This window comes from Pholcus phalangioides, unplaced genomic scaffold (assembly GCF_987345545.1).
Source record: "Pholcus phalangioides strain wild (caught in Gottingen) unplaced genomic scaffold, Ppha-v1.0 ptg000017l_1, whole genome shotgun sequence".
Lineage (NCBI taxonomy): Eukaryota > Metazoa > Arthropoda > Arachnida > Araneae > Pholcidae > Pholcus > Pholcus phalangioides.
In genome coordinates this window covers 664,087-690,274 of record NW_028301610.1, presented here as the reverse complement: position 1 = coordinate 690,274, position 26,188 = coordinate 664,087, and the positions used below count along the sequence as shown (strand labels likewise).

Genomic DNA, 26,188 nt, shown 5'->3' with positions numbered 1-26,188 from the left:
CAGCATTTCTTATTCGTGTTTTGGAATCAGAATTTTAATTATAATCACCCTGTACATAGCTGATTATTTTTCATAAATCACTACTCTGCATCCTAACCAAATGGTGACCCTGTCCATATTCCAAGGAACTGAAAAATATTTGGACAGGGATCACCGGCCACTTCACGAACTGGCCAATTTCGGGCTTTTACTACTGTACCGTAGAACTTTGATTAACTGGTGGTATTGTTGAAAATGTGTAAAAAATAATAATTCAATGTTAAGCCTGGTGCAATATACAGTATGAAATGGTCTGCTTCCTATGGAAGTAAAATGAAAATGTCTTGTGAAACTAATGTAACTACTAGTACACTGGCATTTGTCTTTAAGGAGCAGCTGGTCTCTTTTTGGATTATAAGACAAGCATGCCAGTGAAGTCACTACTATTGCTGCTTCTTTGTGAAAGGAAAATTTTTTGTTAGATAATAAACCACCACCACATGTGTGTGATGCCATCTTAATTCATGAATTTGCTTTAGATATTATAGAGCATCAGAATGTAGCGCAAAGTTAGAAAATGCCGTAAGAATGATACTGTAAATTTTTAGCAACTAAGATACTTAATATGAAAGAAAATTTATATTTAGGCCACTTTTATGAGATTTTTTTGAAAAAACCACTTATATCATCTTACACCATTTAAAGATATACCATCTTAATATACCCCAAGAATAGAAAATGTGGTAAGAATAAAACATTTTTTGTAATAATGGACTAATATGATATTTTTCAGGGTAAAAAATTATATTTAGGCCATTTTTTTTTTTTATGTGATTTTTTTGAAAAACCACTTGTTTTAAACCAAACAACCCTGGTTCTCTGGAATGAATTTTTTTTACTGCTATGTAGTATAGAAATTCTTCTTTGAAATGTTTTGTGATATGTCTAAAATTATAATCTCAATGATAGGAACCTAATAAAATTTTTTGTTGGGTAGGGACTACATTTTTTGCCATCCTCATCCCTGTAAAAGCTAGTACTCCTCTCAGTGTACAAAAAAGTGTTTGCTATATGTTTTGTGTAATGAAGATCATTTTTTTTCTTTTCCTTCTAAAATTAACCACCTCTTCAGGATTTCTACCTGAAGCACATGCCCCCTTCACCTTTCCCTAGTTCCAGCCCAGCCGAATAGTGTAACTTTGAATGTAAAAGGCATACATTTTGAAGAAGCATTAACCATATGATCAGTGAAAAATATGCAAATCCATAAGGATGTGGAAAATTTAATAAGAGTAAAAATTCAATTTATGGAAACAGTGCACAAAATATAACAAAAAAGATAAAGTATGGAATTCAAAATAATGTTTATTTGTACATTAAAGTATTAGAGAGAAGCTAATAGGCCCTACAGCTAAACAAGAGTGGTAGTAATGAGGTAGTTCAAGCAAGAGTGGTAGCAATTGACATGTTCAACTTCATGGTTTCCATTCTTGAAGAAGCACTTGTCATAACTCATTAGGTAGTGATTGTCATTAAGCAACATGGATGTTGTAGGAAAAAAGGTTTTTTTGTTTCTATTACCCATCCAAAATTATAATACTACACTCTGAAACATATGCAAAGATGTGTAGACATTCAACATAATCTTTTTTTATGCCATTGGACTTATCAATGACAGTTACTATTTTTTTAGCTGAGCCTAGATTAATTGGTGAAATGAACATAAGCCTAGTCCTTTGCAACCCATGACTGATATCAAGAGGGTTAGGTCTGCTAAAAAGAAACATGTATAATACAGATTCTTTCTATCATTCACAGTAGAATTTTCTCTGGTTGTCGTGTCTTGCTAGTTAGCTCTGATCAATCTGCTGTTCGTAATATCTCAAAAAGGAAACAACCCTTTCTCAGAAACATAAACTGGAAAATTCAGAAGAATTTCACAACTCCTCTAGATCAATGACAAATGTGGAACCTACAAAGTAGAATTGAATATTCTAAGACAGCTTGGCAAAAAACGACAGTGCAAAGTCAGGTTTTTTTTCCATTTATATTATTAACATCTTTCAATAAAATCCATTACTAACAGATAATATAGTGTTACAAAAAAAAAATTTCTGGTGCCTGGAATTTTTAACTGATTTTGACTGTATTTGTTGTGCTGGTTTTAAATGTGAAAACATTTTTTTTCTTTATCAGCTCTATTTTTTTAGATTCAGCGTAGCTAAATTGGGAAATATTTTAACATTGATTTATAAGTTTTTTATGTGGATTCGTTTTTTCTGCTTTTTTCTTCTCTATAGTGCTGTCAACTGATTTTATGAATCCATATTTATTGACATAACCTAGTGTTTACATCTAATATAACTACTGTTTATAGTTGGGAGGGGTGTTCATACATAGATAATGTTTTGACTCCACACACATAGTGTGTAAAACTTGTACAGAACATCTACGACAGTGGATTAATGGGAAGGGAAAGGGGTCAATTCCCATTGCTCACTCAACCAAAATGAAAGAGGAATACAATACTATCGCTTTGGTTATGGAGGAGATTAAGTTTCACAAACATCAATGAGTGATTTGTATGGACTTGAAAATGGTTAACTTTCTCCTTTGTCAGCAAGGGGGCTTCATGAAATATCTTTGCTTTTTGTTCCTATGAGATTGCAGAGCCAAACAATACCGCTGGATAGGAAAAGAGTGGCCTACTAAAGAGAGTATGTTTGTTGGAGAAAGAAATGTCATTCATGAACCCTTAGCCAGAGGAGACAGAATCATCTTGCCTCTGCTGTATATAAAGCTAGGGTTAATAAAACAGTTCATGAAACCTCTTGATCAAAACAGCACTTGCTTTGCATACATAGGACAAAAAATGCATGGAATAAGTACAGAAAACTTGAAGCTGAAATTTTTGATGGTCCTCATATCAGACAGCTCATAAATGATTCCCATTTCATAGATTCCATAAATGAGACAGCGTGGATCTCATTTGTCCTTGTTGTCAAGAAATTTATTGGCAACCACAAGGCTGAAAGCTATGTTGAACTAGTTAACAGCATACTCAACAACTTTAGAGACCTTGGTCTTAATATGAGCATAAAAAGGTTCATTACTTGCACAGCCACGTAGGCTGTTTTCTTGAAAATCTAGGTGATACTAGGTTGGAACAAGGTGAACGATTTCACCAGCACATAAAAACAAAGGAGGGCCGATACTAGGGCAGATGGGATACTCATATGATGGCAGATTACTGTTGGAATCTGCAAAGAGCCTGTGTAAGCAAAGTCCACTCAAGAAATTCAAACAAAAGAAGCTTTCGTAGTAAAAAAAATTTTTCCTTTTCTTTTCATCTAATTCTTTTGATTTCTGATTTTTAATTAAGCTATTAAGATTTACAGGAGTGTTACTGTGTTTTTTTTAAATCAATTGAAATGATAAAAATTAAGCTTTTTTTTTTAATTTAATGTCTATACCCTAAGCCTAATTTAATGTGTTAACTAAAATAATGCTGTTTTCATATTTCACAAACAAGAGTGGATTGACGAAAACTAATGTCATATTCGTTTTCTACACACAAAATACGCAATCAGTTAAAAAACCTGGCACCAAAATTAGTGTTGCGCAGTGTAATCTTAAAAAAAATTTAAAATTACATTGTTTCCTTTCATCTTGAAGAGAATATTACCATATTTCAATTCAAATAAAGGAAATTTTATCATAATTATGATTATTTTTTTATTTTTTTCAAAACTCACAATTTTTTGATTTTTCACAACTATTTCATTTATTCAGATTATGTTAAACAAAGAATCTAAAAATGAAATAAAACCATCAAATTTTTAACCGTAATGCTTCAAAATTCAGTGTGATGAGTGAAAAAAATGTGTGATCACTCAAATTTAAAACTGAGTTCCATTATTTATTTCTAAATGTTAATAAAGACACGAGTTTCTGCAATATATTGCTAGTACTTAAACTGCACAATCTCAAAATTTGTTGCCAAACATTAAGGGGTTGATCCCACCCTCAATTTTTTTCAGTCCTGATTCCATGCACTTTTTTTCACTGTCCATTGTCATATTACAGATTTTTATCACTCATTTCTCGAGTAGTGACCTCAAAACAGGGTGTCAGAATGCTCATATGGCCACTTATATACAATCAAATCATGATAAGTCAAATGTGCAAGTGGTCAACAAAACGCTTCAAGTTTTTGTTAGTTTGACTTCAGCAATTCTAGTTTCAGAGTGGGGGAAAAGATTTATTAAAATAACAGTGCTATTTATGATTATTGTATTTTTAAAACATGTCAAACTATATATATAGTAAAATAAAAATACAAGAGAAATAAAGATAAAAAATTAAGAGGTAGTGAAAAGATATCTTTTGAATGATAAAAGCGCTAGTGCTGCTCACTTGTTCTTTCAAAAATATATATATACAAAAAAAGAATTATTTTAAGAAAAAGGAAAAAAAATTGAATTTTATGAGAGTGAAATAGAACCTATGCAGTGGGTCTTCATCAGGGGGAACCCCATGCATGGTTCAAAAAAGTGTAGGCGTTTCTGAAGGGTGCTATGCCTAAATGCATTAAAAATGTCAACCCTTGTTCCCCGACGCCTGCCTTCTCAAAAACATGTTGGACGAAAAAAGAGACAATGAAAAAATTTAAAATACAATATTAGAAAAAATATATACAGACCTTCAGATTATAAGCTGGAAGAAGCATGAGAAAAAATGTATACAAAGTTACAGGAAAAAATAATTACAGTGAATATTTTACAGGGATTATGAAAAATGTCAAAAATAAATTGAAAAGTAAAAAAAAAATAGTCAATAAATCACCGGACATACCTCAAGAATAGAGAGAGTTTTTGTTAACAATTTTTTTGGAAATGTTGTTGAAGAAGGTAGTTGGAATACTGTTGCCAGGTTCAGATTGAGGAGTGCTGCATTGAATTCCTGTTTATTATTACAAATGTGTCCGAATCTACAAATTTGCGAAATGAGTGTGTTTCTGAATATTTTGGTGTTGATGTTTGAATGCCAGTGGCTTAAACTGTTTACAGAAAAATCAAAGTCTTTTCTTTTGTCATAAACGCCTGTTTCCCATTTATTGTTGTTTTTGTATCCAGGAACATTATTATGTCGTCTTTTGTGGTTTGATAGATGTTGGGGAACAACAGGCTTACAATGATAAATTATTCAATCATTACACTTACACTCATAGTTAGAAAAACTGGTGGCAGATGGCAGCACTACACATAACAAGCATTACACAGAAACAAACTTCACGTCAGGTTTCACTGCACGTACAACGCAAATTCCCGCATGTAGAAATTCGTTAGAGGTTCCACAGAGGATTATGGACGAGGTACATGTGTGGTTTAGTAGTAGTAGTAGTAGTAGATATTGGGGAAAATGCTGTGTTAAAGTTGCATTTGTTGAAAATGATTAGATCACCAATGTAACGAAAGCCAACAAAGTTGTATTGCAGTTTGGATTTTTGTTCATAGAAGTGTAGAAAAAGGTTGGCAAGGGCGCTCGAATAGCAGGTCCCCATTGGTATTCCTTTAATCTGCTTGTATTCTATATATGTATGTGTAATATATGTATTCTGTATGTATTCTATTGTAAAGAAAGTTTTCAAGAATGCAGAAGTTAAGAAGGTTTTTCCAGTGTGTGAAATTAAATTTAAGGGAGTCTTCGTATTTTTGAAAGAGATGAAAACATATGTCAATGAGTTTATTGTGTGGTATGTTGGTGAAGAGGTTTTTTAAATCATATGTGCGAATGTGAGAAATTTTATTGTTGTTGATATAGTCAAGAACCTTATGGTGGTTGTTAATGATAATGTTATCGTCTTCCATGAGTGAGAGTATATTGTTAAGTGCTTTAAAAAACATTTTTCCTGCAGCATTGTTATAGCTTCCTGTCCCACATGGTACAAATCTGAATTTTATTGGTTGCTTATGGAATTTAACTGTGCCAAAAGTATATGGAAATGTAAGAGAGTCATGTTTAGTTTCCAAGTTTTTTGTCAAATGCAAGAATTCTTTTTTTGATTATGTTAGAACTATTGTTTATGAGAGAATAGGTGTTGGTATCTGCATATTCCTGGAGGATAAGTTTGTGAAGAAAAATTTACACATGATGCAAAAGTTATTATTAGCTTTGTCAACTTGTAGTGCATAAAAATGACTGAGGTTTCGTATGCTTGAACGCAGCGATGCATTCATGAAGAATTTTTGTTCGTGTGTGTTGCTCTATTTCAAAAAGGAGACTTTCACATCCTTTAAGAGAATGGACCTAAAGCCAATAGAGTTGAAGCGTTTATTGTTGAATATGATAAAGTTTTCTATTGGCTTGTGAGTAATCTTGTTGAAACAGAGAGGTCAAACTCAACACCTCTCTCAGTTTCATCAAGATTGCTCACAAGCCAATAGAATACTTTGTAACTAATAGAAAACATAAGGTTCTTGACTATATCAACAACAATAAAACACTTCTATGAACAAAAATCCTAACTGCAATACAACTTTGTTGGCTTTCATTACATTGATGATCTAATCATTTTCAACAAATGCAATTTTAACATCACTTTCCCCAACATCTATCCTGAAGAGCTTTCTCTGAAGGAAACCGCAAAAGAGGACATAATAATATTCCTGGATACAAAAAAAACAATAAATGGGAAACGGGTGTTTATGACAAAAGAAAATACTTCGATTTTTCTGTTAACAGTTTAAGCCAATGGCATTCAAACACCAATACCAAAATATTCTGAAACGCATTTTGCAAATTTCTAGATTTGGACACATTTGTGATAATAAACAGGAATTCAATACAGCACTCCACAATCTTTTCAAAACTGCATCTGGCAACAGTATTCCAACCGCCTTCTTCAACGACATTTCCAAAAAAATTTTAATGAAAACAGTCTGTCCATTCTTGAGGTATGTCTGGTGATTTATTGATTTTTTTTTTTTTACTTTTCGATTTATTTTTGACATTTTTCATAATCCTTGTAAAATATTCACTGTAATTATTTTTTCCTGTAACTTTGTATGTATTTTTTCTCATGATTCTTTGAGCTTATAATCTGAAGCTCTGTATATATTATTTTTTCTAATATTGTATTTTACATTTTTTCATTGTCTCTTTTTTTGTCCAACATGTTTTTGAGAAGGCAGGCATAGAGGCATGGGCGGAGATATGGGGGGGGGGTGATGGGGGGCATTGCCCCTCCCCCCCCAGGGTCAAAAGTGGAGTGGGCTGATCTAATGTATATGTGTATATACGAATTGACATTATCATCGTGCCCCCCCCCCCAGCAATAATGACCTTGCGGCCCCCCCCCAGACTTCCAAGTCTATCTCCGCCTATGCATAGAGGAACAAGGGTTGGCATTTTTAATGCATTTAGGCATAGCCACCCTTCAGAAACGCCTACACTTTTTGAACTATGCATGGGGTTCCCCCGATGAAGACCCACTGCATGGGTTCTATTTTACTCTCATAAAATTCAATTTTTTTCCTTTTTCTTAAAATAATTCTTTTTTGTGTGTATATATACATTGGAGATGAAGAAATTCCCAAAGATAAATTATTCCAATGCAATCATAGTTGCAATCATAATGGAATGAGAATATTTAAAAATAACCTAGACACAGGGTTTGGAACTCTGCGCCAATTGCTCAGCACTTCACCAAAATTAACATCTTGTGCCATCCTGCTCCAATAGTGTATATTCATATTTTTCTGCTCCAAATAGCAAATTTTGCTTCAGTATGCCACGAATTTCAGAAAGGACGGCAAAATTTTTTGTTCCTGCTTGTCGTGAAACAATTCTTTCTGAGAAGAGCGTGTTTTATTCCTTCTGTACTTAAACTATCGCTTTATTTAAACTATCAGACTCTCATCTGGCTTTCTATCATGAAACCCCAATAATATCCGTGATCGTACAACTGAAGATGGTTTGCAATGGTCTTTCTGCTTTAAAGCGCAAATGTGAGTCAGTTTCCGTTTTAAAAAAAAAGTTGCCACTGGAAGCAGCAGAAATTACTGTAGTCGATTGTTATTGCATCAAATCTTGATGTTTCGTGAAACAAATTTTCATTCAGGGAGTAAAAAGCACATGTCTGCCAAATTACGAATGCTAATTTAGAAACTTTGCCAAATAATGAGCATTAAATCGCCAATGTTGCCAAATAGCAAGTGTCAGATCGCCAGTTTTGCCAAATAGCAAGTGTCAGATCGCCAGTTTTGCCAAATAATGAGTGCTGAATCGCCAAACATTGTTTTGATTCTTCCGAAATTTTCTCCCATTTTGCAACAATTTCTTGAAAACTTATAGAAAATTTTTAGCCCATTCAAAGTGCTGCTGTTCCAGACAGCAAGTAGTGCCCTCAGTAAGCAAAAATCATCTTAAATAGGCTGGTGCTAAAAATTTTATGACAGCCGCTTTTTCAAACAAGGTGTCAAAAGCCTGAGACACCAAAAACAAGCTGATGAAAAGATGTTTGATAACAAAAGACAGTGCAGTTGTTTTATTTGGAAAGTGGGGAGGTTAACAAAAATATTCTTGTTGATTTCGCTGCTCCAATTTATAAATATCTGCTCCGAATGCTATATTTTGTTGCTCCGAATGCTATATTTTGTTGCTCCGAATGCTATATTTTGTTGCTCCAAAACTGCTCGGAATCCTGAATTTGCTGCTGCAAATCCTGAATTTTACTGCTCCAAAGCTGCTCCGTAATGGATTTTGTCACTTCCCACCTCTGACAATACTATATTATCTAAACAGAAGCATACATGATACTCATATGAATGAAACCAATTGTATATACAATTATTTTCTGTCAAAAAAATGCTGTGGTTTTTGACTGCCTATCTTTCCTTTGTCCTTCTCTCCTGAAAAGTCATTCACATTTTTGCAAGCAGACATAAAAAAATTCTTGTCAACATTGTCAACACTATGAAATGTTGGTTGCACTGTACCAATGGCCTAATGTACTCCTTCAAAGGAGGAGGAAGAAAACAAGAGTCATCTTTGTCCCTTTAACATATCAAAATATCATCTTCCTTGTGTAGCTAAATCGCTATCACATTCACATCACATCATACATGTCATCGCAAATCAGTACCATATCATCAATGTTTAAGAACATATCTACATTTGCCTTTACATCGAGTCACTCCATGGTGGAATCGCTGCCCACAAATGATTATCTTTTTTGGTACATTTTAATCACCAAAGAATTCATAGCATTTAAAACAATTGAAAATTGTTGTGGAGAAATACGTTATATTTCACCACAAAAAATTATGTTTATGAAGCTACTGTATCTTATTGCTGTTAGAATGCTAAATTCTATTGTCAAATGCTATTTTTTCAAATTTCTCTCTTTTGTGTAAACTTCGACTTAAATAGGTGTTTGACTTATCAGAGTTATTGTGAATTGACTGTAGAGTCAATATATGGTCAAATCATCACTTGGGCTATAAGCTATTGTACTCGAAGGTGCAGACTATCATAATTATGTTTATGAAGCTAACTTTTTGTCTCCTGAGGTACTTTGCCTTTAACCCTTTCAGTGGCAATCCCGAGATATTTCATCAAACTTGATCTGCTTTATTTTGGTCACCCCAAAATATTTTACGTTCTTAACGTGCTTTTATTTCCAATATGGCAGTTATAATGCAGATCAGGAAAAATTTAAAAACAACTCAAAGGGTTAAGGAAATGCCCTACCAAAAATTCTCATAAATTTTTCACAAATCACAGTTATCATTCTGCTCATCAAAATCTGTCAATCCTTCAAAATTTGATGTAATGTTCTCCAGCTGTGTCTTGATGACACAGCTCTGTACTTAGAGGATGATGAATAACAAAGACAGAGGATTATCTGAGATGTATTAATCAGTGGATGTGATTGCAAACAAACTTGAGTGGAAAAGGCCAATTATATCAGATTATTAAAACAAGAAGCTTAAATTCCAACATTGAAATCTCCATTAAAGTTCATATTTCAGCTTCAATCACAACAAAACTGGTACTGCCAAAAAAATCCAGAATACAAATACTTAGTGGGAATCATACAGAATGACTGGTAATGATGACTCATTGTGATAAAATAACAAAAAAAAATAGATTTTACACAGCTCTTTTATACAAGCTCTAGTATTTAATAGGGGAAGATTTTGTGAAAGATGTCTTTCATGCTTGGGTTTTCTCAATTATAACTTTCGGTTTATCTGCATAGGGTGGAGCATACCATTGTAGCATCATGAAACTAAGTAATGCATATAACAAGGTAAACTAACAAACCCATACTGAAAACAGTAGAAAAATTAACTGTCACATGCTAGACATCAGACAATTATATATTTACAAACAAAGTTTATAGTCGTTTTTTATCACAAAGTTTATTAAACTTCATGACAAAAAATTAAGATTGGCTTCATAGAAAAACAAATGGAACTACACTCAAACATAATTTTTAAGTGCCAAGAACAAAAACATCTCTCAAAAGTGTTCCTCATTTAATGCTTGCTCCTTAATTAGTGAATTCATTTTAGTTAAAAAACCAACAACTGCTAATAATACTAATTACAAATATGAAATTTACAAATATGCGAAAAGCATTCAGAATTATGAAGACAAGTTCTAAAACTGTTCACACACACATCTAAAAACTAGATAAGTATAAAAATAACTATTATATTATATATTAATTCTTAAAATTATATATTATTATGTGCATTAATATTGTAAGCATTCCCAGAATATGCTCACATCATATTCTTTAAATTTCACTAAATTCAATTTCATTTTACTTTTAACAGTTATACAATGCCTTACATTTTTTTATATGTTCTTTTTTGGTGGTGGTTGGTGGCGAAACAATGTAATAAAAATCCTTTTTGGCTTCCTGGAAGGACTTTGTGTCCCTTGGGACCACATAGTGTATATTCCTTATATGTATGTCTTTTTTTTCTTTTTCTCTTATATTCCTTTTTGTTTGTTATTGTCCAGTATTTGTGTAATGTGTGTTTTTTTGCAATAAAAAAAAGTGGCGAGAAAAAATGAGCTCTAAATGTAATAGGTGCACACCATCACCCCCCCTCCCCCCTTGAGTTATTGCAGAATAATCAAGCCAAATTTGTATTGACTTTTTATTTTTAACAATACTGCTGAGTTTATGGTGCATTAAATGAACTTCTGTTAATTTCATCACATTTTTCAGATGCTTTGGTATCAATTGTTCCTATTTGGACTTCCCATATGGCTATAAGTTGTGTTGCTGGACAGATGAGTGGTGTAACTGTTGCTGTTATAACAAATCCATTAGATGTCATTAGAGCTCGTATTCAAGTAATTTCATGTTTGGCTGAGTAGATTTATTAAGTTTTTGAGTGAAAATTGATAGATTGTAATTGTGAACAATATTTTCATATAAATTATCAGATCAGTGAGGCTGCCATGTTGGTGGTTTCAGTTATCTGCAGTTCTAAAACTAATTTGCATGCATAATGCAAATGGTGGAAGAATGTAATGCATAAGAACTGACATCGAAACTGGCCAAATCTTGCTTAAGTTGCAGCTTGTGTGAATCAACACCATCCATTCTAATATATTCAAGACACAGACGATAAATAAACTTTTATGTTGTAGCCTTAATTTTATAATATATTTTATGTATATCACTTAACTATCCATGATACCTGGCGCTTCCTGGGTTTTCTTCGATTTCTGGGAAGATTAAAAAAGGGACAAACCATTATAAAGGAATAAACTATAATACTGGCAGCATCAAAGAAGTGACAAACCATTGTAAAGGAATGTTCATGTTTGAAACGCATTGTTAGGGAACCATGGTAACTGAAGTAAACATTCTGGAAGTAATTTTTGGGGCCCAGGAACCATTGTTGCCTGACGGCTTTTCACCCGTTTCGGGCATTTGCTCTGCTCTGATAAACCTTTAAAGTAGCATATGGTTCAATCCCGGTCCTGTTTGGTATGTATGCAAAATTTGGCAACGATCAATCCGAAATTGTAGATTCATATAAAGAACAAACATACATACTTTCACATTTATATATAAGATATAATAACAAAATTTTTTCATTTTTTTACAGTAAGACCTGTCTTTAATGGAATCATAAGGAAATGAGATTTTTTTTCATTCAACATAGATTTCTGCCTAACAAAGGTTCAGTTGACATATTGTGTGAAATTATATAACAATCTTGTATGTAATCAAAATAAAGTAAAAATAAATTTATTGAAAATAAATCAAATTAATTTAAAAACAATTAAAACAATTCACATAATTTACTCTGTACAAGATTCCTCGAAAGACAGGTTATATTTCTGGAGGTGATGATTGCAAGGAAGAAAATTGATCTCTGCCCCCACGCGGACTCGAACCCTGGTCTCTAGTGTGCTGGATGAGTGCTCTACCAACTAAGCTATGGAAGATATGCGCTTCTTATGTTCTTCTGAAGGCCTATCATAAATGTGACACTGGTACACTCATGCATACATTTAGTTTTTATACCAATCCTGGAATATTGTTTGCAAATATGGTGTCCCTACAAAAAAAAAGTGAGACATAAAATTCATTGAAAAGGTGCAGAAATCATTCACCAAGCAGCTCTGTAGTCTGTGTCACCATCTATATGAAGAAAGACTGAGAAGTCTGGCAGTCCACTCATTGGAATGGCGCTGTCTTGAGGCCAACTTGAAACTGTGCTTTAAACTTGTACACAACTCAGTCTATACGGGTCAGTCATCCCCATTCTTTGAAAGATTTGCCAGACCATCACTGAGAAGACATTCATTACAAATTAAAATTCCATCTGCCAGGGGTAATGCTAAATTTTATAGCTTCCGATGCAGAGTTGGAAGAGTATGGACCACCAGATTTCGTATGTTCGTCCACATGTCATAGATTTTATCACTCTCTCAGTGCTTCTGATCTCTCATCATTTTTAATGTGCATTTTAGTTCATCATATCGAGTTTCATTGGTGTGTATATGATTATTTTATTTTATGTTGTCTTTGGTTTTTCATTTTTATTTATGTATGTTTTTAACATATTTGTAGGTGTCATCATCTTGTGTATTTTTCCCCTTTGTTTCCATTGCTTGAGTTTAATTGTTTTACAGTTTTTGCTGATAGTGCTGCTTTTTCTCACGAGTGATATTATTTTGATTTGAGATTACATGTAGTTATATATATATATATATGAAAGATTTTTTATATTTATATATTTATACACAAGTTTTATATATTTATACAAAAAAGATTTCGAATTACAACACTTCAAAAACCATAACTTTGAAAACATCCATCAGTATCATTGATGAAGAGGAGGATGAGATAACTCTAGACTTGATAAAGAAAATATTCATATCTGTGAATATAAAACACACTACCCTTATGGGCTTAACAGTAAAATCTAGAGACGTGAGGTGAGAATATTCTTGGAGAAGGAGAATATTCTGAAAATATTCTCCTGGATGTAAAAATTTTGAGAGGTTTTAAAAGTTTGGTTGTGAAGATTTTAAAAACTTTTAGATTAAAACCTTAAAAAGTTATTTAAAATTAGATAAATTTTCAGAAAATAGTTCAAAGCAAAGAGTAAAACCAAAGTTGATTGACAAAGAAAGCTATTCTTATACAAAATCATCTTCATTCTAAGAAGATACAGAACTGTTTTTTTCAATGCACATACATTTAAATTCTGTATCACTCATATTTCTTTAAAAGTTGTGCAATTCAGCCATGTTGGTTTCATTTTCTTGCTTTCAAGCTTCAATATTGTGGGCTACAAACTTCAATATTCATGTCGAGGAGAGAGACAGGAGCAAAGAATATTCTCTCAAAGGACTACTATTATAAATTACTAGAGAATATTCTTATAAAAAATAATAGAATATTATTCTCAAGTTATTTATAGAGTTACTTTATTATAATACATGTTATTACACAAATATTCTTGAATACTCTCTGGACGGACTACTATTATAAATAACTGAAGAATATTCTCATCGAGGAGAATATTCTTTGGAGGGACTATTATTAATAACTTGAAAGTAATTCTTATTTTTGATAAGAGAATATTCCCCAGTAATTTATAAAAATAGTCCTTTCATAGAATATTCTCAACAATATTATATATAACTATATTATAAATAACAGTAGAATATTCTCATCAAGAAATCATAAGAATATTCTCAAGTTATTTATAATATAGTAGTCCTTCCAGAGAATATTCTCCTAAAGATTATTCTCGAGAATTTTACATCTCTAGTAAAATCAATGGACAGAATTTTCCAGATCTTGGAAAAACACGTATTTACAAAACCTTCAACACTGTTCCTAATGTTTACATTAGACGAGGTCAACATTGAAAGCATTTTTGACAAGATAAATTACAATACCTGCAATCATGATTTCATCAATACCATTCATGAAAAAAATCTTTTCTTTGAAAAATAAACAAATTATTTGGTTTGTTAAGAATAGGTTAGAACATTACAAATTCAATAATGAATTGAATAAATTGATCATACATGACTTAATCAAATACAAACTGAAAATTTATAATTTGGGTAAACTGTTTAATCTACACTTAAAAAGGATACTGAATACTGTGTTGTTCCATTCCTAGATAGAATTTTTGACAAACTTTTAAATTGCCTTCCATTCTTCATAAGCATAACAATATTTTTCCTCTGAACAAAACGTGTACACCAAAAATAGCATATAAATTCACAAAACCTATCAAAAGTACTATTTCCAATTACAACTTCTTCAGTAAAAATCTCAATTAGATAGAAAAAGAACATTATTTTTGTAACGAAGAAATATATGGACCATACATTGACAAAGAACAAAAACATATTATTACAGAAGATTTGTCTATTATTGAATCTGAATATCTACATAACATCATGAGAGTCTTGGCACAAAATTCAGATTAAATAAGAAAATTTCAAAAATTCTAATTTTCAATAGTATCTCTTATAAAATTAATCAATTCATCTCGAAAATATGTATGGCCTATGGAAGACTTCATGGAATGGAAATTTCACATACTAAAAGACAAAGACATTTTTAAATAAATGTAAGAAATGAGGATAAGAAACTTCTACAAGAAATCAAGCAACTGAAAGAGAAATTAATAATCTCGGTTGTTGATAAAGCTGCTAATAATTTTGCTATTATTTGCAAAGTGCTTTATAAAGAGTTACTTATCAACGAGTATTCTCTTAACAATACCTACACTTCAATTGACAGACTTATCAAAGAAATCAATGAAAGAAACTTGGCAAATTTCAAAAAATTTAAAATTGCAAATTATAATCTTAAATTTCCATATCTATTTGCTGCTGTCAAATTTCACAAAAGTCCAATTAAACTCAGATTTGTGACATGCAACACAAATAGCTACAATCATGAAATTGGTTTTAAATTCTTCAAATTGCTTCATAATATTCTTAAAGAAATTGACAACAGCAAATCCGGCATTATCATCAACAATAATGTCAAAGTTTTGGAATTTCTCAAAACAGATAAAATTAAATCCATTGAGACATCTGATTTTGAAAATCTTTTCACTAGCATTCCACATAACGAGATTCTTAACATCTGTGAATTTCTCTACAACTATGAACAATGCCTAAAAATCAAAAAACGCGAATGGTTGAATATTGCAAAATTTTGTATTTTTGAGAACTATCTATTTAATGGTATTTGTTTATATAAACCAACCACAGGTATTCCCATGGGGACTTGTTTTTCAAGTGCTTTTGCAAATATTTTCTTGCATCACTTTGAGAACAAGAATTTAATTTCTCTTAATACTGGTTTCAGATACATTGATGATTTAATAATCTTCAACTGCAACAATTTTCACGAAATCAGCCAGCAAGTCTATCCTAGCACATTAAATCTTAAAAAAACTAATTGCAACAATAATCAAGCAGATTTCCTTGACTTGAAAGTAAACATTGCTAACAATATGATCTTAACTGGTATCCATGACAAAAGGAAAAACTAATTTCAAAGTCAATTTTCTAACCAATCACAATTCAAATATCAGCATGAATGAATGAATGCCAGAACTTTGCCACTGGACCTATCCTGTTGCAGAGATCTCTTCCAGTCCAGCTTCGTGGCAGAGTCTGTCAAATATCAGCAAAAAGTTGATAAGGTTTTCGCGGCCATCATTTGATAAAAATTGTTTTTTCGGGTTCGAAGACCGTCGTCCGTTTGAGTTAGTTCTCAACGTTTCTTCAACACTAGTGGTTGGCATCATCAGGAGAATTGATAAACTGGATCAAAGTCAAGTTTTCCGGAGTCTCAGGTTGTATCTATGCACATAAGTGGCTTGAACTACACTATTGTTTTGCGATTGGTCAGTTGATTTTGTGGCTGGCAGCGTATTGTAAGCAGCAGTTATGCTGGTAGAACCTGATTGGCCGAGAGATGTGGAGTTATCTGATTGGCTGTTGTCGTCATTCTGTTGCTGGATCTTGAAGGGGAAGGTTCTTGTTCTTCTGAGAGCTGGTGTCCAGGATCTGCTCAATTTCAAAGTTTCTTCTCTTCTATTATAGCTGTTTTTGTGCTTGTATATTTCAATAGCCTCTCTGTAGATTCGTGGGAAGAAGTGGTCAACATTAGCTATTACCTGTGTTTTGCTGAACTGTACACTGTGGTTGTCCACGATGTGGGGGCCATGACTTTCAGTATACTTAATTAGGAAGCTATTTGGCAAAAACTATAATAAAAATTGGTGAATATAATGTATTTAATGAAGCATGAATAATGCAGATTAATTAGCAATGATTTACAATATACAGGGTGATTATAACTGAGGTTCTGATTTCAAAGCACTGTAAAAAAAAAATGATTGTCAGAATGACTTGAAAATTGACATGAATATTCCTGAAAAAATGCAATTTTATTTGGTAAAGGGGAAAAAATACTTAAAAATGTAAAATTAATGATATCATCCAACGTGTGGGAAATTTGCTCACAGAATGGAAACAATAGCCAGCCATGGCAAAATGATAACTTAATTATGGCATTGCATGATTTCATAATTCATGAAAACATCACAAAAAATGAAGTAATTGAACAAATAACTACAACTCTTACTTAAGAAATGTTAAATATGTTGTTCACCACCCTGTTCTGGCTATGAGGTTGAAAGCACAAAAATTCTTGTTCAACAACAGATCAGAGTATGCCATGGTTATTATGTGGATGTGCTTGCAGGGGTGCAAGACCTGCGGCAATTGCGCCGAAACGGTTGTCTTGCTACATGGTGCGCCAGGGCGTGGAATCACTGCGCATTTGCACCAATTCCAGTTTGTGATATCGTCGTTTTGACAGTAGCTCTTAAGAACGTGGGGGAAAAAAAATAGACTTCGGAAATATTCGCACTTGCGCATAATAATCGTAACTTCGTTGCACTTCCGGAGTCATCGTACGACTGAGATCGTAACTTTTTTTCCCCCTTCCTTACCAGTAACCCTGAACTATCAGGGCTGTTGATTGTTGTGGAAAGAAGCCTCCATGATGGATCAGTGGAGGCTACACTTACGATGTGCATCGTAACCGACGTTTCATTCAACACGTGGTTCAGCGTTTCTGCAGTCATTTGTGTACACGGAATGCGCGGCGACTGATCATGTCTTCTAAGTTTAAAAGTAAGTTTTTTAGTAATTTTTTTCGGTTCTTTTGTGCCTCATTTTCTTTTCTTTTTTGTTAAATATGAATGTCTCGCAAAATTTTGTGAGCAATAGCCTCTGTGGGCTGTGGGGACAAGGAATTAATGAAGATTCAAGCCCATAAACTGGGCTGTGGCCCCACAAGGGTAGAGCTGTCCTGGGTCCCACAGGGCTGTCTTAAGAGCATTATGGGCCCTGGGCCAAATAATTTTTCTGGTGAATTATGGAAGGGGGAAGCATATATTTTTTTTATAAATATAAATTTTTTATAAAGATTAATTTTCTTTGAGAGGGACCCACTTTTTCACTCAAAAACGACCCAGATTTTTCAAGGTAAATTAAAGTACAGTGGCATATATCTCTGTTTATAGATGGTTCTATGTTTTGAGCTATTAATATTTATTCATTCATTTGATAAATAAAGTGAATTATTGATGAACTGATGTGTTAATGATTGATAATATTGTTGTAACGTTTGAATTTCTAAATTTTATTTTAAATGTTTTTAGAGTACAAGTGTTGCAGTCAATATTTTAAGTGTTTATATAGGCTTACTTCCCACTAGCATAGTTTAATAAGTTGAAGCAGTTCTTATTTGAGTATGCCATGTTTGAAACATGGAAAAAAAAAATTTCTTTACTTTTATGCTTTTGTGTTTTTCAGGCTCCAGGTCGACCCTGTTCAATGCAGAGGTGCTAGCTGAATTTGATGTCAATGGTGACAGAATATCTGAGTGGTGCCGGAAAGGATCAAGACCTGAACAAGGCTTTTGCACACTCTGCAATACAACTATAAGTGTCAAACAGCATGGAGTAACAGCCATCAAGAGGAATGCGCAGGGAAAAAAACATGTTTTGATGGCAAACAGAAATAAGAATGGGAAATTAAAAACCAGCACACAACAGTTATTGAATTTTCAGGAAAAAAATTCTAGCCATGGAGATCGAGTTGTTGCAGCAGAAGCCCAAATGGTTATTGCCTTTGCAGCTCATAATATTCCCTATTCGTTTGCTGACACAGCAACTGACATATTTCCCGCTATGTTTCCAGATTCTGCAATTGCCAGAGACTTCTCATGTTCCAGGACAAAGATGTCGTACATAATTTCTGATGGCATTGGGCCATATTTCAAAGATGCCATGATAGCTGAAATTAATAAGACTGGGTCATTTTTCACAATCCAAGTGGACGAGACTCCTGTATCAGAGAAAAGAGTGCAACAATTTGATATTCTCATTCAATATTATAGTGAGTCATTGAAGAAAGTTGTGGTCAAACACTTGGAGTCGTTCCATATTGGTCATGCTACTGCAGACATTTTACACAACTGCATTGAAACTGCACTTTCTGGTGTAGCCATGTCCAATCTTTTGAGTTTCTACAGCGATGGTCCCAATGTGATGAAGTCCTTGAAAAATAAAATCAAAGTTTGTCAACCTGATTTGCTTGATGTTGGAGAATGCTCGTTACATAAAGTACACAATGCTTTTTCAAGGGGATTAAATTCTTTTGGAGCAGAGATTGAAACACTTATCATTGACATTTATTATTATTTTAAACAATCTCCTGTTGAAAGTAGTGATTTCAGAGTAATGCAGAGCACTCTTGATGTTCCTGAGCATATTTTTGTACGACATGTAAACAGTCGATGGCTGACGTTGGCTACGAGTCTGTCTAGATTCATTGAACAGTTTCCTGCACTAGTTCAGTTTTTTGTCAAAGGGAAGAGTTCTCGATCCGATACCTGTCGCTTAAAAAAAAATACAGGAGGCACTTGCGGACAAATCTGTTCTGGCTAAAGCACTGTTTTTAAAAAATGTATGTGTTTTATACATTGGATTCTTGACATTGTTCCAGAAAGATGAACCCCTGATACATGTGTTATATGATGAGCTTGGACTTCTTGTTCGAAAACTCATGGGACGTTTCCTGCATATGAAATGCTTTCAGCATGTCAGAAATTCTGATCTAAAAAAAGTGGAGATTGAGAAAAGTGAAAATTGGAGAAAAGATATGATTGTTGGGGGAGACACGGAAATAGAACTATCTATGCTCAACGACAGTCAGAGGAAAAGGTTTATCTTGGGAGCTCGCTCCTTTTATATAGCTTCTGTGAAGTATCTCTTGAACGCATTACCTTTTGAAAACATGGTTTTGGAGAGGATGAAATGTTTGCATCCTCTCTTCCGTACAGAGAATTCTTCTCTCTCTGCTATTAAAATTATTGCTGGAAAGTTACCCAACATTGTATCCCCCACACAATTATCAACTCTGTGTGATGAATGGATTGCCTTGCAATGCGAAGAATTGCAAGGAGCGACACCCGTTCAAAGAATAGACAGATATTGGGCCGATATATTTGAACTTTGTCATCTTGATGGCAGCCATAAGTTCAAAATTTTGCCAGTTTTGGTGAAGGCTCTCTTATCCCTAGCTCATGGTAACGCAGAGTGTGAAAGAGGGTTCAGTGTGAACAAAAGTCTGCTTGAACAGAGAACAAGTCTGTCCATCCAAAGCATCAATGGAATAAGACAGATAAAATCTTATGTTCAAAATTATGAAAATGTGAAAGAAGTTGTTATTGATGTTGGACTTGTGAAAGCAACTCGCGATTCGCATAGAAAATATTTTAACAGGCTTCAGGCAGAGAAAATAGAAAAAAAAAGATTGTTAATCATTTTTTTTAGAAATTGTTTGAGTATCGTATACACATGTATAAGCCAAGTTTTTTTTAATGAAACATTTTTTCCTTAATTTTGGGGGGGGGGGGGTGGTGGCTTGCACATGGGTCAGATTTTTTAGAAGAGAATATCGACCCATACTTTACTAAATCGTGCAGCATACATGGCCTCAAGTTAATTTGAAGATCCGTGATGTCATTGGATTACATAAGGTGGTGTCTATAATCAGTTGAGCAATTTTCATAGATATAGATGAGTTACTCATCAGTGGAGTGATTTTTCTAGCTATGTTCAGACTCCACAGAACCAACAGTCGTTGGCTTTGATATCTGATGGACTAAAGTCAATTTTACAACCTTTAGATGTTGGCATCAACAAGCTTTTTAAAGATTATTTAAGAACTAAATGGATCAGTTTCAAATATAAAGAAACAAAAAGTGGTGCCTTAAAGAAATTGCTCATTGGCCTAGTATGCCAGTAAGTTCATGAGGTGTAGAACTGTTTCCACCGAAATCATCATCAAATCCTTTAAAAACTGTTATATCAGTATCCCCATGGATGTAACTGATGACGACAGCAATGACAGTGCAGTTTGAGATGGAAAAGAACATGCTATACTATGTATAGTTTGGAGAATCATGAGAAATTTTCAATTCATTGAGGTTTTGGTGGTCCTGAAATGGGGGTGGGGGAAATCGGCATATACATACATAACGTATTTATATTTATCTTTTATTGTTTTTGTTTTTTTTTCATTTCAATCATTTCTTCAAATTTTAAGCAATTTTTTTGTGGAACCTGTATTATACTCTATTTTTTAGCTAGTAAAGTGAATAAGAGTTTGGTTTGGCTTTCAGCATGCATGTGTATATTTTGAAAAAATAAATGTTTGATATTGTGATTTCAGTAATGTATTCTTTATCAGTGATAGATAGTTCAGAAAAATTTCAAATGGACTTCAATTTGTAAAGGAACTTGTTTAAGATTATTCATTTAAACATTTTTTTAAAAATGCTAACGTTTCAGGGAAAAATTACACCTTATATTGCCGATTTTTGTCCTGCTCCATTTTTGGAATTTCTGCTCCAAAAATGGATGTTTGCTTCTCCGAAATGGACGTGTGGCACTTGCACCCCCTGTGCTTGCAATTCAGCTTTATTAAATCAAACGCGCCCCACATTAATATTCCTGAGGAACTTCTAACATATAGGGGATGTGCTGGAGATTGCAATTCACCAAAGTTTGCAATCTGACCATTGTTTATGACATTTTGAGGTACCTCCCACAGCCAGAAATTGCAAGGGTTAAGTTGCATCCGGTTATTGTCAAAATGGGTTTTCAGCAGCTGATCTGCTGGTATTGCAATGTGCATCTTGATAGTTGTTCTATCCACGCACTGATGCTGTGGAAGTGCGAAATGATGTGGTTGCACGAAATAGAAGATACTGCTGGCCAAGTACAGCATCATCTACTTGCACATTTTGCACTTTTTTCTTTTGTGAAAGAAACTTCCATTGCTTCAGGAGCATCCATGCAAATTTTCAAGTCATTCTGACCAGTGCTTATTGTATAGTTTGGAATCAAAACTTCAATTATAATCACCCTGTATATAGCTGATTATTTTTCATGAATCTGTTACTACTACTATACAGTAGAACCCTGATTAACTGGGCCTAACAGTGAAAGTATATAAAAAACAACTATTGAATGTTAAGACTGGAAGATATATAGGAGATGTGCTACTTCTTATGGGAATGAAAATGTATGTGAGGTAATGTAACTAGTACACTAGTCTTTGTTCTTTAGGGACAGTTGGTGTCTTTATTGGATTATAAAACCGTGTGTGTGTGTGTGTGTAAGCATTTATCACTTTAAATAACTAAGATACTTCATATGAAATATATATATATATTCAGGCCACTTTTACGAGACTTTTTGAAAAAAAAAACACTTATAAGATCTTATGCCATTTAAAGATATTGCATCAAAATGTAACCCAAGAATATAAAATGTGGTAAAAATGAAAATTTTTGGCTAATAATGAACCAATACGATATTTTTCAAGGAAAAAATGATAGTTAGGCCACATTTATTTAAAAAAACCACTTGGTTTAAACCAAACAACCCTGGCTATATTTCAAATCAGAATATTATTTTAATTTGAAATTACATGCAGTTATATATATATATGTGTGTATATATATATATATATAAAATTTCATCATATATTGAATTTTATTTGCATATACATGTATTTTTGTTATGTAGTCGGGATTTTTTAAACACATTTATTATTGTCATCTTTTATAACATTTTACCCTCTACATATGTTTGTGTGTGATTAATTTAGCATTTTTACTGATATCCCTGCTTTTTTCTTTCCATTTTCATTGATCGTTTGTGTTATGTACCTAGTGAAGTCAGAACCCTTTGGCCTTTCACAGGTTTGTATACTAAATAAATAAATATATGTTGAAAGGCTCATGGTTGTTGTACATGGATGGCGACAGCAATCAACTAATAGCTCATGAATGACATAGGCCATCAGATGGCGACGTATATTTACTCTATAATTATACCAAATATTTATATACAGGCTGTCCCAAATTGTTTGCACAGCGGATATCTCTGTAATCGTTGACTTTACAAACATACTTTCAATTACAAAAAGTTTCGGAATGACGTGCAGTTATTTAAAATCTGAAAATTTATTTTAGGGGTCGTGCACATAAGAAAATGAAGGAATTAACTTATTTATACAGTCCCGGTGTGCTCAAAAATCCAAGTAGAAAGTTGTTGCCCTGTCTCTCCTGATGCCAACAGAAAAAATTCCAAGTTTCTAAAGGCAATATTCGCTAAGATATTCAAATTCACAAAAACTGAGGAAAATTAGGAAGAAACAGCGTTAAATGCAAGTAAACTGGTTTTTCCACATTTAAGTTGGTCCTAACAATGACCAATAAGCTTAGTCATTGTTGTTCACGTTTATTTGCATGGTGCAACACACACGAAGTCAGACACACACACTTAGTCAGACAAATTCAAACCTGGCGTCATACAAATCAATGTGAACAAAAATGACGAAGCTTGCCATAGCATTTTTTCCTTAGAAAGGGCTCCTGGAGTCAAAAATTTTGAGAACTGCTGGTTTTACATGTTAAAGTGTCAGCAAAATAAAATATTACAGAAAAGAAGAAGGGGAAAAATTAATTGTGAGAGAAATGACAGGATTAGAAATGACAGACCATTAGAAAATTGATATTATATTTTGATTCAATCTGGCACATAATGGATTTAAATTTGGGAATCAACCAATGGTGCATTTTGAAAAAAACAACAACAGTAATTCTGTTCTTAACATCACATTTGTGTGGAACTATTTTTCATGTCATGAACAATGCTTTGAAAATAAAACATGACCATAGTTAGAATCTCTCAAAGTAGCTTTAGGGTGGATTCACATTTACAGACACTCACCATGTTGTGTCAGACACGGCAAACATTCTTTAACATAAAACCAATGAACATATCTATCACATTCTGGCTGCACAGGCACAGACAGACATTTTTATGTTGAAGAATGTTTGCCGTGTCTGACATAACACTGTGAGTGTCTGTAGATGTGAATCCACCCTTAAGAGTGCCCTTGTCCAGAAAAGAAAATATTCTATAAATTTGGCATGCTCATATATGTAAGTTTTGTTTCAAAAATTTCAATTACTTTTTTATTATAAATAGCAATAAATTGGTTTTTGACTAATAATTAATGATAATAATTTTATTTAATTATTATTAATTAAATAAATAAAAGTGTAATTTTTATTTAAAACACTATTTTTAAATGTGTGCTGCAGGATGAAAAAGTTAAAAAAATACTGCCCTACATGTTCCTCTTCCCAAATGATATTTGTCTCATCTTTATCCTCTTCTTTTTGACTTTCTCTGAAATTGTCAATGAGAGTGTCAAGACAGATATTGGCACTCTCGTTGTCAGTATCAATTTATGTAATCCTCAGCACTACTATCACAGAAAGCAGGTTAAATGCAATTTTGTAAGTCTTGTGCATCATTTGGAAATCCAACTCTTGAACTAATTTCTCTTGCAGAAAGCCTGCTTTTCCAAAGCATTTTGTTACAGCTCTAGGAAGTAACTGCTTCATTACATATGGTTTGCCAAAATCACAGCATCAAGTACAGAAACAGTTTTTGCTCTTGTAGGGGTGGATGGTGTAGAACTCACATTGGCAAGCAGAGAGAGATTGCATAAAAAATTTCTGTAGAGCACTTGAACATTTTATATGATTCCTTGGTGTATTGGTTGTGTGAAATTTTTTGTTAAGAATGTATAATTTTCCTTTGTTTCCGCATTATGCAGGTTCTATTTAATCCAGGTATTGTATGTGTATTTTGGATTGAAATCACAGAACCAAAATTTTTTCCATTGAAGATAGAATTCTGATGAATACAGGTTCTGTTAAAGGCAGGTTTCACTGTGTAATAAAGACATTTCTATTGTACAAGTACTTTATTTTATTATCCCTTATCATTGGTGTATAAACTTTACATCTTGCAGGCCATATTTTGCCCAGTATAAGTTTTATGAGCCATATAAAAATCAGATTGCAATGTAACCTGTCTCAGATAGACATCTGTTTTGAATGGAATCGGGAGAGAGAGAGACTTTTGTGAATAAGGGTTGTTGAGGTTGTCCTTTGGTTCTGAATGCACCATATGCAGATGTCTTGGGCCCGTGATACACACATGCTACTAAGTAGCATGAAAGCATTCTACTTTTGAGCATATGAAACCAATGAGATTACCGGTAAGTCATGCAAATGCTTCCAATAATCTCATTGGCTCCATATGCTCAAAAGTGGCATGCTTTCATGCTGCTTAGTAGCATGTGTATCACAGGCCTTAATATTATATTGCAGAAATTTCTACTGGTAGAGAGAAGAGAGAGTTCCAAACTGTTCACAAGTTTTTCTGAAGACCGCTTTATTTGTTCTCTTTTGGGTTTATCATGATCCTCTTCTATTGATCTGTTAAAGAAAACTGTCTCTCTTTGCTGTCATACTCAGAATAACATCTGTTCAAGAAATCATCGAGTTAATCATAGACATAATATTTTTCTCAGTTTCACAAAAAGTCAATCCATATTTTTTAAAGCAAGGGCCGGACCTTGTTCTATCTGAAACAGTTTTAATTTTTTAATTATTGTTTTCACCTGGCATTAACATTTCTTCCACCACTGTACCTCACTAAAACATACACAAATGTTTGACTTGATCAGGAGTGCTATTATTCTGTCTGCAGAGTAAGAAATCTGTTGAGAACTATCAAGCTATTTTTGATAGGGACCCCAGGTTAACAAAATTGCCCCAAAGCAGAATGTTTTGTATTGTTCTGCAATAAAAATTCCCATAATAGTGTTTTTTACATTTTTCTTAAAATTCCAGATTGTTCTACAGTAGCACTGATTATTCTGTGATGAACATCACAGATTTCAGCATATTCTGCTTTGGAGCAAGATTGTAAGATTGAATTTTAATTAACTACTTTTCTTCCTTTGAAAATAGCACCCATGGTGTGCTAAACCTACATCAGGATTTTCCAACACTTATTTTCTCTTTCAAATATATTTATTATCTCTTCAACTATTAGGATCTTTGAAAAAGAAAATAGAAAAAGAAAAAAAGACGAGAAATAATAGTGTATGAAACGGAACATCATGAGATTGAAATATCCTATTTTAGACAGGTTTCCATTTTGTTAAGGTG

At 33.2% G+C, this 26,188-nt stretch overlaps 1 protein-coding gene and 1 pseudogene across 3 annotated transcripts in view; both read left to right on the top strand.

Moving 5' to 3' along the window:
- Positions 1-26,188, top strand: part of LOC149072090 (solute carrier family 25 member 44) — a 90,188-nt gene that overhangs the window by 54,942 nt on the left and 9,058 nt on the right. For all 3 annotated transcript variants that reach the window (XM_089246095.1, XM_089246093.1, XM_089246094.1), the window contains exon 3: positions 11,228-11,355. In XM_089246095.1, the coding sequence (XP_089102221.1) occupies positions 11,228-11,355 (128 nt within the window). The remainder of the gene's footprint in view (positions 1-11,227; positions 11,356-26,188) is intronic.
- LOC149072091 (uncharacterized) lies at positions 18,273-25,946 on the top strand (annotated as a pseudogene).